The following is a 14,610-nucleotide window of genomic DNA, read 5'->3' on the forward strand; positions in this document are numbered from 1 at the left end:
AATTCACAATTTCACTAGCTGGATAGCTAGCTCCACGCGGAACAGGGAGTAATGCAGGACTTGTGGTGTGTCGTGGTGTGTTGTGTTGTGTGATGTAGTGTCATGGTCAAAAGCAGCCCGTACATCACATGCCAACAGTTTTAGCATAGCTAGCTAGCTTTACAAGTCGTCCACAGAAGCAGTTTTATTGCAACAGACATTCCTGGTTACCCTACAACCCAACTTTCCATCCCACTTTCCAGATATAGAAACCCTCCTCCCCTCTCTCTATTCTTCATCTTCACCTTTCCCTTCAAAACTGTTTATATATATACACAACCACCACATTTGTTCATCTTGAACAAGATATTATCATCAAAAAGAAGAAGAATTAAGAAAATCAAGTAATCAATTAATTATGGGTCGTGGGAAGATTGAGATCAAGTTGATCGAAAACCACACCAACAGGCAGGTGACCTACTCCAAGCGACGAAATGGGATCTTCAAGAAAGCTCAGGAGCTCGCCGTTCTCTGCGATGCCAGGGTCTCCCTCATCATGGTCTCCAACACTAAGAAAGTCCACGAGTACATCAGCGGTAACACTACGTACGTATATATATTACCCCAACAACCTATTTATTTTAATTTATTTCTCTTCTTCTTTTTTAATTTTTGTAATTTGTCTTTTTTATTGTGATGGATCAGGACCAAGGCCATGTATGATGAATACCAGAAAAATTTAGGGGTCGATCTATGGAGCTCACACTACGAGGTAACCAAGCAATTAATTTCTTAATTTCCAACTTTTTTATTTTTTTTGTCTGATTTTTTATTTATTTTTTAAAAAAGGGTGTCTTGGTTTTTAGTGTTTGTTTCTGGTTTTGTTTTGTATTTTTTGGTGGCTGCAGACAATGAAAGAGAACTTGTGGAAAGCCAAAGAGATCAACAATAAGCTGAGGAGAGAGATCAGGTCATTAATAAATTCAATATTCAAGCTGACTAATTAGAGAGAGTAATTTATTTTATTTAATTGTTGAGAGGACGATTACTGGTTTAAGGTGATATGTATTTTTGATTAACAGGCAGAGGTTGGGGCATGATCTGAATGGTCTGAGCTACAAGGAGCTGCTAGATCTTGATGAAAAGATGTCTAAAGCCGTGGCGGTCATACGTGACAGAAAGGTCCCATCTTTAATAATTTGTTTCTAAAGCTTATTAATTTTAATTTGGTATTCAAAATTACTTAAAAATTTCAATAGGGATTGCCTGGATATGGATCGATCTGCAAAAATTTAATTTATTTTAGGGTTTCATAATTAATATAAAAAAACAAACCCCAAATTTTGAACCCTAGACTTATTTTTAGTGTATGCCACTATCTACCAAGCATAAATAACCCCTTAAATATAACACTTCCTAGGGTTTTATTAATTTTTTTTTCTCTCTATTTCCTTTTAGAAAGCACAAAATTAAATAGTCTTTCCCAAAATCTTATAATTTCTATATGGTCACAAGATATAATTATATAATTCCTTTTTTCTTTTAAATAATGTATATGGGGTCTTTTTTCTTTTAATTATAATTATGTTTTAAATTCTGGGCATATGTTTATATACACACCCGTAATAGAGAAGTTTTTCTTTTCACTTTTTTCCAACACTAAAAAATATTTATGAAGCTGCATTAATTTCTTATAGTTTTGTTTTGGTGCATCCCTCCCTGTCTCATTAAATCATTAGAGTTCACCATCCTCGTAATTTCCTTTAAATTTGAAGTTGGTCTTAACTAGAACTCACCTATAAATGTTACCGAACAATTTTTCTTGGTTGATCCTTTTGGATATGTTACTTTCTTGGCCTTTGTGTGAAAATGTTAATTATTTGTTGGATTCTTTACAGTACCATGTGCTCAAAACCCAGGCAGAGACCTGCAGGAAAAAGGTTAGGAATTTAATTTAACTGCACCAATGATCCATGCCTATATGCTTCCTCTTAAATTTTCACTATATATGATTAATTCAATTATTTTAATTGATCATATCTGAGGAGTTAATTTCTAAACATGCATATATGTTACTGTTTTTAATTTCCACTGCTGCAGTTAAAGAACTTGGATCAAAGGCATACAAATCTCCAGCATGGCTATGTAAGCACATATATATATTCTCCTGAAATTCAGTTTCTAATTAATATATAATTGCTAGCTTACCCATTTTAATTAATGCAATTAGAATTTCTTAAAGTTCGGTTAATGGAATGAATTGATTTCAGGAAGCAATCACTGAGGATCCACAATATGGGTATGTGGACGATGAGGGAGATTATGAATCTGCAGTTGCATTTGCGAATGGGGCATCCAACTTGTATGCTTTTCGCATCCACCACCACAATGTACACCCTACTAACGTCCTCAACCATGGACATGGCGGAGGTGGAGGCGGAGGAGGAGGAGGAGGTTCACTTGTCTCCTCCATCACTCATCTCAACCATGGACATGACGGTGGAGGAGGAGGTTCACTCGTCTCCTCCATCGATCATCTGCACGATTTGCGCCTCGGAGCTTGATATACTATCTATGGACTAATTAATTAGCAGTACTGAATTATTTAAGGTCACTTAATTATCCCAATTAATCAGACCTGCTAGCTGCATTAATCTAAAATTAATATGTTTTCTTAGTGATGTTTTATATATAACTAGAATGGCCTGAAACTGAAATGAATTTCAGTGCATGCCTTACTTATGGGGTTGTTGTATTATATATCAGTACGTTGACTGACACTGCTTTTAATATATATTTATTTAGTTGGTCTATCTCTTGACCCTTGATGATGATCGTATCGGATCAAAACTATGTTGATCATGAAATTTTATTTAAGGTAGGGATTGCTAGCTTTATGAACCAATTCATCTAAATTCAGACCAAAAAAAATTACTAAATTTTTTGGTCAAATCGTGTGTTTACTGCTGTTTAATTTCTTTGCCTGGGTAATGTGATTAGTGGTTGCTTGAATAGTATATATTAACTAAATTCCTCATGCTGCACCAATGGGTCCTGTGGGACCCAAAATTTTCAAAGAAAATAATTTCGCCCACAGGTGATATAGACCTTGGGAATTGAACTCGGGATCGGCGTAGAGTGGGTTTGCGCTCGTTGTCTAATCTTGAGTTGGTCTTGAACGGCGGGTAGAATACCTGCAAAAAATACTCCATTGCTCAAATAACTCCTTCCACGCGTCTTTTATCCAGATGTTTTTGTGATGTTACTTGCGTTCTACACGCACGTTCTTTATTTCATTCAATCACGTGGATAAACGCAACTTCGTCTTGGGCTTTTCAACAAAATGGCTTCACATAACTAGAACTTAATTAAATCACTCAAATTGACTCAGCCCAAATTCTGTTTGACCAATTGGGCTTCACACTACAAGAAAAAAGGGTTTGGGAGAGGAACGGAATTCGTCGCCCAAAGTAGAGTTTCGTCGCCCAAAAGTTTGGGCGACGAAACTGGTTCGTCGAGCAATTCTTCGCCCAAAATGTGTCGCCCAAGAGTTTGGGCGACGAATCCATAAATTTCGTCGCTCAAAGACACCAGGGGGCGACGAATTTTTTTTGTCTCCCAAAACATAAATTTCGTCGCCCAAAGAATGTTTAGGCGACGGACAAATTTCGTCGCCCAAAGAGGGTTTGGGCGACGAACCCACTTATTCGTCGCCCAAAGCATGTTTGGGCGACGAAATTATCCGTCGCCTAAACAAGATTTGGGAGAGGAAAAGCTAATTTCCTCACTGGAACGTGCTTTGGGCGACGAACAAATTTCGTCACCCAAATATGGTTTGGGCGACGAACAGCTTATTCGTCGCCCAAAAAGGGTTTGGGCGACGGACAAATTTCGTCGCCCAAAGATGGTTTGGGCGACGAACACCTTATTCGTCGCCCAAACCCTCTTTGGGCGACGGAAAAATTTCGTCGCCCAAACATGCTTTGGGCGACGAATAAGGTGTTCGTCGCCCAAACCATCTTTGGGCGACGAAATTTGTCCGTCGCCCAAACGTATTTTATTTAAAAAAATTTTTTTATTTAAATTATATATATGAATTTAATATTAAAAAAAAATCTTTATTAAAAAATTATATAAAACAAAATTAATAAATTTATATATATCCAAAATATCCATACAAAGTAGAAACAATTTAATTAATACATACAACAATTTAATTAATACATACATACAAATAACTAATGGCCCCCTAGGTCAGTAGCATCATCGACACCGGTGGAGGAGTCTGGCATGCACTGGTCGATGTTGGGCGGCAGCACAAACCCAGGTACAATCCTGGCCAACTGGCCAAACATCTGCTGCATCTGCTGCACCTTACTCGTCTGCTCCGCATATGCCGCTCTCGATTCTTCTAGCTGACCCTTCAACAACTGCACTTCAGTGGTCAGGTTGACTATATCTGCAGATGGCTGAGATGAAGACCCGGCGCTGAGATCACGAACCCGACCCGCTCCCATTCCGCGTATCTCCCTACCACGCCTAACACCCAGTGTCTCCGTCATAATACGAAGACCGGCATCGGGATCGGGGACTGAGATCGTCTCCAACGGAGTGTCCGGAGGGTACTGGCTGGCCACCTCCTCCAAATAACTCGCCTTCTTGGCGAGCATCTCAGCCTTCAAAATATTATACACAAGTTAGGAATTAAGAAATCAAATACAAAAATTTAAATTTGTGAAATAAAACTAAAATATAAAAAACTAACGTGCTTCGCCTTGCCCTTGTCGTTGCCGGGTCGGGCATAAACATCCCCGTAGTTGTCGACCTCCGGAAATTGCGAACCAGCCTGAAAAAGAATGTAATGTTGACAAAAACTCAAACAATACTAAGGAATATATATATATTAAATTAAATAATAGCGCACCTGACGATATGACTCCACCCGGTATGAGAAGGGCATGGAACCACCATGATGATCAATCCTTGCGGGCGCTTTCCGGTTCTGAAGATTGGCATTCGACTTCCTCTGTTAAATATGAAGCAAATTGGAAATGCACATATTAGTGTATACACAATAAAGGAATAACATAAGAAAAAATAATTGTGAAGTCCTAAAATGATATAACATACCAAAAATTCCGGACTCTGAAAATGAGTGCACAACCACTGCCACTGATCAAGCCGAGCTGCCATCTCCGGAGGAGGGCTGGCCAATGCCTCATCTGCCGATCCAAACATGTTATATTCTTTGTGCAGCTCGTGCTTCCATTGGGCGTACACTTTTCTCAATAACTTCTCCATATACCTAGCTACATCCGGATCCTCCATCCGAATGTCATAGTTTACCTGAAAAAAATGCAATTATCAAATTGTTAGGAATGATCAAATTAATCATTTTATATTAATCGAAATATACTCACAGAAATGGAGCCCATAATGCTCCTCTTGATGGCGTCATCAACCTTTTCCCAACTGGGGAAAAGCATGGGGCATTCACCACGGATAATCGATCCGACAAAGGAAGCGAAAGTACTATGGACCTCCTTGCTCGGTCGTAGGTGACCTTGCTCAATAACGATTCGAATCCTCTCGTTCGTCGTGCGAGTGATTCGCGACGCCTTCAACCCTCTACTTATCCCCCTCGTGGTTTTGGTACCTAGAAAAGCAAATATAACATATTAATTTCACAGTAATGTTATAACATCTAAATAAAATTAAACATAAACACAAGTGATGTGAAAACATTTTTCTTACTCTCTGATGATGAGGCAGTACGAGTGGATGATGCAACATTATCATATGCACCATAACGGTGACCCCGTCGGGCCCTCCGTGCCGACTGAATCCCAGACCCAGTACTAGATGAGAGATCTGGGGATATCGCCGGGGTCGAGTCGCCCTGGGCTATGAGGTCGGGCTGGGCTGCAGGGGCGGGCTGGGCTGCAGGGGCGGACATAGATGCTAAAGTGGACCTCCGAGATCCACCCCTGTTCGAGATCAAACTCATCTGCACAATTCAATAAATATTTATGTTAGTAAAAAAGAAAACTAAAGTAATAACTTACTAATCTGAATCATCATTATCACTTACTAATATGAATCACCATTATCAATTACTAATCTGAATCACCACTAGAAATACTCATTTCATCATCATCATCATCGATACCATCAACATCATCATCTTCATATTCATCTTCATCTTCATCATCTTCATCATCATCATCATCATCATCATCATCATCATCATCATCGATGAAATCATTAACATCAATTCGGGGAAGTGGCCCAAGATCAATTGATAAGGCATCGATCTCAATTGGAGGAACGTCATGTATCTCGACTTGTTGTATGATAACATCATTGTTGTATGGATTAGGTATGGTCGAAGATGAATCTTCTTGATAGGCCACGTCATCCTGATTTTCTTTTTCTGGAATATCCCATATATTTCGATTCTGAATCATCTGAGCTACTTTCCAACCCACACCCGCCTTAGGGTCATCCAGATAACATACTGGTTTTGCCATTGTGGCAAGAATAAATGGATCATTCTCATACCATCGAGTGTTTGTATTCACAGATATTAAGTCGTAATCGAGTTTAATACTGTTGTTCCTATTCGGGTCTGTATTAAACCAATCACACTTAAATAACACAACTTGAAAGCGATGCGAGTACAAGACTTGATGTACACTCGTCAGCTTGCCGTAGAAATCAACCGTGCCAGTGTCCAAGTTCTCTACACAAACCCCGCTATTTTGAGTGCTCAAGATGGCATCTCGTTCTACAGTTAAAAACTTGACTCCATTCACATTACATCCGGAAAACGTTTCAACCCATTGAATACCACTCGCCAAACTCATTAACTCCTTGTATAACGGCGAATTATCATCAGTCAGCTTTTCCATCTGTTAAAAGACAATGGAATTAATATATTACAAAAAATTTACAAACACATGAACGAACTGATCATTATTGTCAGTAATCACTTACATGTTCCTTAAACCATTTAGGAAACAATTCCCGATGCTTTTTCTGTACACGTTCCATGTCCCATCTTGGATAGTCGCGCTTCATTAGTTCCTCATGCTCAATGCGTAAAGAGTCAACTTCTTCGCAATTGTTGAGTATGAACCAATGAGCCACCTCCATATCGTGTTTCGAGAATTCAACAGCTGATTTAGGGGCTTCGCCAAATGGTTGTGTAATTTGAGAAAAGACAGAAAGTGTCTCATTTTTTTCACCGCCGTCGTCGTTGCGTTGGGGGCGATTGAATGACGTCTCAACACTGCTGAGGTACATTGCACAGTACGTGATGGATTCATTTGCAATGTATGCCTCTGCTATGGAGCCTTCGGGGCGTGCCCGATTTCGGACGTACCTTTTGTAATTACCCAACATTCTGCAAATGTAATTACATAGTGAGAAAAATTTTATGAGTAACATAGAGCTGAACTTGGAGAATAGTAATGAAATAGTTTAGAAATTGTTACCTTTCTATTGGGTACATCCACCGATAACTGACCGGCCCAGCAAGAATTGCCTCTTGCGGTAAATGTATCATTAAATGAATCATTATATCAAAAAAGGCCGGTGGAAATATTTGTTCAAATTTGCATAGGATGTACACAATCTCATCTTTCAATTTTGCCATGTCCGACACGCGCAACGTCTTAGCACAGATATGCTGAAAGAACCTCGACAACCCAACAATCGGTTCAACCACATCTTCAGGCAAAAACTTTCGAATACCCACCGGAAGCAGACGTTGCAATAAAACATGACAATCATGACTTTTCAAGCCCAAAATTTTTCCAGAGTCGATTTTCACATTTCGAGAGATATTGGCCGCGTATCCATCTGGAAATTTGACCGATGCAAGAAACTTTAAGAATTCTTTCTTGTCCACAGGCTTCATGGTATAAAATGGATGTTTCTTTATCATTTTATCACCCTTCTTCGTTAACCACAAATGTTTCCTGATGCCCATTTCTTGCAAATCTTGTCGAGCCTTAATTGTGTCCTTTGATTTTCCCTCAATGCCCAAGATTGTCCCCACCAAACTTTCGCACACGTTCTTCTCAATATGCATTACATCGAGATTGTGCCTGATTTTCAACTTGGACCAATACTCCAACTCGAAGAATATCGACTTGTTTGTCCAATTTAGATGTGCAGGTGACCTTGGCATATTTCGTTCTTTGTTAGAGGGATGTTTACCAATCCGGCCAAATTCTAAGTTATTCAACTGCCCCAAGATGTCATCACCAGATAATTCTTTAGGTTTCACGCCCATCTCCTTTTTTCCGTCAAAGGCCTCCTTACTGTGACGCCATTTATGATCCCCCGGCAACCATCTTCGGTGGCCCATATAACATACTTTACCACCATGCCAAGCGGAAGTTATATCTTTATTACAAGTAGGACATGCCATATAACCCTTGGTGCTCCAGCCTGATAAATTCCCATAAGCTGGGAAATCATTTATTGTCCACATGACTGCCGCACGCAAGGAAAACATTGTTTCGGTGGACTTATCATATGTCGGCACACCATTTTGCCACAATTCTTTCAGCTCATCAATCAACGGCCGCAAATATACATCGATCTCCTTGCCAGGGGATTGCGGTCCTGGAATTAATAGCGTCATAATTGTGAATTCTTTTTTCATGCATTTCCAGGGAGGCAAATTATAAGGAACCACGACCACTGGCCAAGTGCTGTGAGATGTGCTCATATTTCCGAATGGATTAAATCCATCAGTAGCAAGTCCTAATCTGACATTTCGTGCATCTGCTGCAAAATCCGGATATATCTTGTCAAATTCTTTCCATGCGCTTCCGTCTGCAGGATGTCTCATCACATCATCCTCAACCCGCTTATCTTTGTGCCACCTCATGTCAGTTGCAGTATGTGTCGACATGTACAATCGTTGCAACCTTGGCTTAAGTGGGAAATAACGCAACACCTTTTGCGGAATCTGTTTCTTTCTCTCTACAGACTTGTTCTTATATCTCGGTTCATTGCACACAGGGCATTTATCCTTCCCTTGGTGTTCTTTGTAAAACAATACACAATCATTCTTGCATGCATGAATCTTTTCATATCCCAAACCGAGATCTTTCAACACCTTATTCGCAAGATAATGGGTTTCAGGTATATGATTGTTCTTTGGAAGCATTCGTTTCAAAATCCCCATCAACTGATCATAACTTCGATTCGAATGTTGATTAAGTACTTTCCAATGCATTAACTCCACAACAGCAGTTAGCACTGAGAACTCTTCACAACCAGAGTACAATTCCCGCTGAGCTTGTTTCAACAATCTCTCGTACTTATCAAACTCTTCTCTTTGGACTTCGGGCAACCCATCATCTTGATCCATATTATCGCTCTCTGTATCATGCTGACTGACTTCGTGATCTAGCGATGCATATGGATAAGCATCGTTTATTATGCCCATCACTTGGTCATTATCATCAGCAACAGATTCAGTAGGCTGCAGAATTGTTCGGGTCTCCGAGGACGTCGAAGCATAAACTCTCGGTTCACCATGATAATACCATGTCGTATAGTTGTGTGACATCCCAAATCTCACCAAATGAATTCTGACTTCACGCACTGTCTTCCATAAAGAGTTGTTACAATTCCGGCACGGACACCTTATATTATTCTGAGCATTGACATGTTCCTGTGCAACTTGGATAAATGACTCGATCCCATACAAATATTCATCACTAACACGATTCGTATTACGTATCCACTGTCGGTCCATGATGCATGTTTCCATATTACACGACAATTAGAAAACGATGCGTCACCATTCTTCGTCTCCTTATGCCTCCGGTAAGGGCCCTATCCCATTCGAGAATGCACATATGTGTCGTGGTCAACGCTCACACGACGTGGTTTTGATCTGGGAAAATTTCGGCAGCATCTCCCTATGGTTCTCCAAGTGCACGACGTAGATATTTAAAACAAATATCTAGTATGCACTCGAAGAACACATAAGGAGATGTTGCCGAAATTTTCTCAGATCAAAACCACGTCACATGAACCGCTAACCACAACACATAATTGTGCACTCCCAAACTGTCCATGGGTAATTTGGACAATTCAAGAATCATATTGGAGCGCAGTCACGCCAAGCGCCCATGCGCGCGTCCAATAGACTCTCGAACGGGTCTAAGATATCGATTGAAATTTAGTGTACAAAGTTATCCACTGATAACTTCGCACGACTAGTTAAATGTACAAAGTTATCGATTGATAACTTCGCACAGCGCTTCGTGCCACATGACCTCACCCAGTACTCGAGGAGTGCTGGACTACGTCATCGAAAATTTTGCAATTAAAACTAAACTAAATGTAACATACAAACTAAATTATAATTAATTTAACAATATACATATAAGCATACAAACAAACTATTAAATTTTAGCATATAAAAACATACAAATTAATTAATGAATTTTATAATTAATTTTAACATACAAACTAATTCACTCAAAAATTTAATACAATTATATATGAAACATTAAATACTAAATCATACAAAAACTTAACTAAAAGATAGATTAAACACATACCTCACCAAAAATGCAATTATCCTTCACAACAAATGCAACACTATCCTTCCTTCACCAAAAAAATAAATCATTGTCAAATATGGGCTCAACATCAATCTAAATTCAGATTTCACAACCAAACCACTAAATTAAAAAAACTCACAACATTAACTAATTACCACTAAAATCAGAAATTTCACAATCAATTTATGCAAAATTCACAACAAGTACAAAATCCACAATATTAGAAAACATAAAAAACAGAAAATACCATAAAAAACAGAAAATACCAATAAAAAACAGAAAATACCATAAAAAACAGAAAATACCCAAAAAAAAAACAGAAAATACCAGCAAAATACCATAAATTCAAAAAAAACAAAAACAAAAACAAATACCTGTGCTTTCGGCTTCGAGTGGGGGGAGGGGGGGTGAGCTGCTTTCGGCTTCGAGGGGGGGGGGTTTGGGTGAGTGGTTTCGGCTGGGGGGGGGGGATGGGTTTCGGTGGGGGTGGGTGGGTTTCGGGTGGGGGGTGGGTTTCGACGGGGGTGGGTATTTGCGGGGGTGGGTTTCGGCGGGGGTGGGTTTCGGCGAGGGTGGATTTTCAGGGGAGGGGCGGGTGGGTCTCCGATGGGGGGGGGTGGGTTTCGGTAGGGGGGTGGGTTTTCGCGGGGGGTGGGTTGCTGATGGGGGGGTGGGTTTCGGTAGGGGGGGTGGGTTTTCGCGGGGGGTGGGGGGCGGTTTTGGGTTTCGGGGAAGGAGGGAGGAGGAGGAGGAGGCGGAGGGAGGAGGAGGAGGAGGAGGAGGAGGAGGGAGTGAGACCTGAGGGAAGGAGGAGGCGCTGCGAGGGTGAGAGGCTGCGCGGCGCTGCGAAGGTGAGGTGAGAGTGAGTGAGCTGACCGAAGTGAACCCAGAAATGGGTATAAATCTAAAGACTTTGGGCGACGAACATGAATTCGTCGCCCAAAGTGACTTTAGGCGACGAATTAAAACATTTGTCGCCCAAAGTGACTTTAGGCGACGAATCCATGTTCGTCGCCCAAAGTATATTAAAGCGACGAACATGAATTCGTCGCCTAAAGTCACTTTGGGCGACAAACGTTTTAATTCGTCGCCTAAAGTGACTTTGGGCGACGAATTCATGTTCGTCGCCCAAAGTTGTTGACTTTAGGGCACCGTTTTATCCCGCCATAATTTCAGACTTTGGGCGACGCACTGTTCGTCGCCTAAAGCTACATTTCGTCGCCCAAAGTTGAATTTTTTTATGAACCATGATCGTTCATACGTTCGAGCTCCAATACCAAACTTCTAGATCTCCAATTGACCTAATATTTTAGAGGAATGATCTTTGAGTGACAAACTAATAAATGAACGGTTCAGATCGTTAAAAACACAATCGACATATAAGGTTCTACATATAAATCAGTGATTTTTGCATTTGAAGACTAAAATTATATCAACTCTTTCGTTAAAACCTTGTAGCTTCAATAATTGTGAAGACCACAACGTGATTATCACAATCAGAGCCATTCTTCATATATGTTCATACTCAAAGATCAACCCTGCAGTAAGTTTGGGCGAGGAATATACATGTTCGTCGCCCAAAGTAACTTTGGGCGACGAACAAGTATATTCCTCGCCCAATGTATTTCTCAATTAATTGTTTGTTGTTAATGTTTAGGCGACGAAATGTGTTCGTCGCCCAAAGTAACTTTGGGTGAGGAACGTGTAATTCGTCGCCCAAACCTTTATGACTTTGAGCGACAAATTTTCTTGTTCGTCGCCCTAAATTTCTTTGGGCGACGAATATATGTTCGTCGCCCAAAGTTTGGTCGCCCAAATATATTTTTCTTGTAGTGTCAGATTTTAAAATTAAAAATGGGTCAAGGAAAATAAGTTCCGCCACAGGTCCTTCAAAGTAAATCAATTTGGAATGGATAAGAATTTAAATAATTAATTAAGAGAATGATTATTTCAGAGAAGTAATATTGTGATTCGTGATAAGGTAATCAGTTAGAACAGGCCAAGCGATAAATTCAATTTTTCTCTAGAAGTATGGCCGTATGGGTGTGTCAACATGTTGATGTAGTACAAACTCATACAAAAATATATACTAGAAATATTATCACAACTACTATACTATCATTTCATTTTAAATCTATTATTAATACCTTTTTAAATAATCAGGATATATGTGATATTTAGACATATTTGTTGGCAAAGTATGTACTCTTTATTTTAGTACAGATAAGATAATATTTTGTCTAATAATATATAATATTCACCCGATCACAATAGAACAAGAAATTTCATAATTATTTATGATGGTCGAGTGAATATTACCGAGATGTTTCCAAATTATATATTAAGAGGCATTTAGTTATATATAGGTCCCTCATACATATTTTTCGTATCTGTCTTTATCGTTTTTTTTTTTTAATTTGTAACAATAGGTCGACAAAATTGTAATTAGGTATGAATTAAACCACTATAACTAGGGGACCTTAAATTTTCACATATATTTGAACCTCCACTTATTCACCTTACAAGTGGAGAAGTGTGGAATGGATTACCTATTATCTATGATTATGGGTAGGGATGGCAAAAATCCCCGCGGGGGCGAATCCCCGCGGGGACCCGATCCGATTAAAACCCTAATGGGGGAGATAAATAGGGCCGGGTTCGGATTCGGGGATTTAGGCGGGGACCCGAGTCGGGGGCGGGTATGGTTTTAACTCCCCCGACCTTGAACCCACCCCGTTTACACCAAATATATATGATTAAAATTTTAATATTAAAAGTGTCAACCAAGGGGATCAAACTTGGCACCTCAAATTTTCTCCCGCAGCTCCGTACCATCAAACCAACAAGTTCTCATGAGTTCACTCTTCTAATTTATATATTTATACACAATTTAGATAATAAAACCCTAAACCCTAAACCCTAAACCCTAAACCCTAAACCCTATACCCTAAACCCTAAACCCTACACCCTATACCCTAAACCCTAAACCCTAAACCCTAGGTAAACCCTATACCCTATACCTAAACCCTATACCCTATACCCTAAACCCTAAACCCTAAACCCTAAACCTAAACCCTATACCCTATACCCTAAACCTTAAACCCTATACCCTATACCCTATACCCTATACCCCCTAAACCCTAAACCATATATCCTATACCCTATACCCTAAACCCTAAACCATATATCCTATATCCTATACCCTATACCCTATACCCTAAACCATATATCCTAAACCTTATACCCTAAAAGCCTAAACCCCATAAACCCTATACCCTAAACCATATATCGTAAACCTTATACCCTAAAAGCCTAAACCCCATAAACCCTAAACCCTAAACTTATTCTTCCAATTTATATACTTATACACAATTTAGATAATAAAATTAATAACCATATACCCTAAACCCTAAACCCTAAACCTTATACCCTATACCCTATACCCTAAACCCTATATCCTAAACCTTATACCCTAAAAGCCTAAACCCCATAAACCCTAAACCCTAAACTTATTCTTCCAATTAATATACTTATACACAATTTAGATACTAAATTAATAACCCTAAACCCTAAACTTATTATTCCAATTAATAGATTTATACACAATTTAGATAATAAAATTAATAACCCTAAACCCTAAACTTATTATTCCAATTAATAGATTTATACACAATTTAGATAATAAAATTAATAACCTAAACCCTAAACCCTAAGCTTTATATAAATGAAATAACATATATTTGTTAAATTATTTTTTAAGTAAATTAACAAATATAAATGTATTAACATATATAAATGTATGTTTGTTAATACGCCAAACCCTAAACACAAAAAAAGAAAAAACATTGTCTCCGACTCTCTGTCTCTCTGACTCTCTATATTCTCTAACTCTCTATCTCTCTCAGTCATGCACTCGGTCTCTCTCTGACTGCGTCGCTCTTGGACTCTTGGAGAGTTGGAGATTTGGGCATATCCTGTCTCGCCAGACACAGGCCATCATCTTGCTTTTTATTGTTTATAGATGGACTCTACAGAA

General features: G+C 39.2%; 3 protein-coding genes across 3 annotated transcripts; 1 reads left to right on the forward strand and 2 right to left on the reverse strand.

Moving 5' to 3' along the window:
- The first annotated feature begins 206 nt into the window (after positions 1–206).
- On the forward strand, positions 207–2,792 carry LOC147284749 (agamous-like MADS-box protein TM6). Its single transcript, XM_086243377.1, has 7 exons — positions 207–585; positions 685–751; positions 888–949; positions 1,062–1,161; positions 1,878–1,919; positions 2,080–2,124; positions 2,250–2,792. The coding sequence occupies exons 1-7, from the start codon at positions 398–400 to the stop codon at positions 2,541–2,543; spliced, it is 798 nt and encodes a 265-aa protein (XP_086099503.1). The 5' UTR covers positions 207–397; the 3' UTR covers positions 2,544–2,792.
- Positions 2,793–4,217: 1,425 nt separating this feature from the next.
- On the reverse strand, positions 4,218–10,615 carry LOC147284750 (uncharacterized). Its single transcript, XM_086245726.1, has 7 exons — positions 10,572–10,615; positions 5,734–5,986; positions 5,400–5,635; positions 5,110–5,325; positions 4,904–5,005; positions 4,745–4,825; positions 4,218–4,655 (listed from the first exon to the last, which is right to left on the reverse strand). Exons 2-7 carry the CDS (start codon positions 5,984–5,986, stop codon positions 4,218–4,220), a joined length of 1,326 nt encoding a protein of 441 aa, XP_086101852.1. The 5' UTR covers positions 10,572–10,615.
- On the reverse strand, positions 6,174–9,757 carry LOC147284751 (uncharacterized; the record flags this gene model as incomplete). Its single annotated transcript, XM_086243811.1, has 3 exons — positions 7,476–9,757; positions 6,976–7,384; positions 6,174–6,890 (listed from the first exon to the last, which is right to left on the reverse strand). Coding segments are annotated over exons 1-3 (3,408 nt in total), but the record flags the coding sequence as incomplete, so codon positions are not given.
- Positions 10,616–14,610: the final 3,995 nt, after the last annotated feature.

This window comes from Dryas octopetala, chromosome 5 (assembly GCF_963921425.1).
Source record: "Dryas octopetala chromosome 5, drDryOcto1.1, whole genome shotgun sequence".
In the NCBI taxonomy this organism is placed as follows: domain Eukaryota; kingdom Viridiplantae; phylum Streptophyta; class Magnoliopsida; order Rosales; family Rosaceae; genus Dryas; species Dryas octopetala.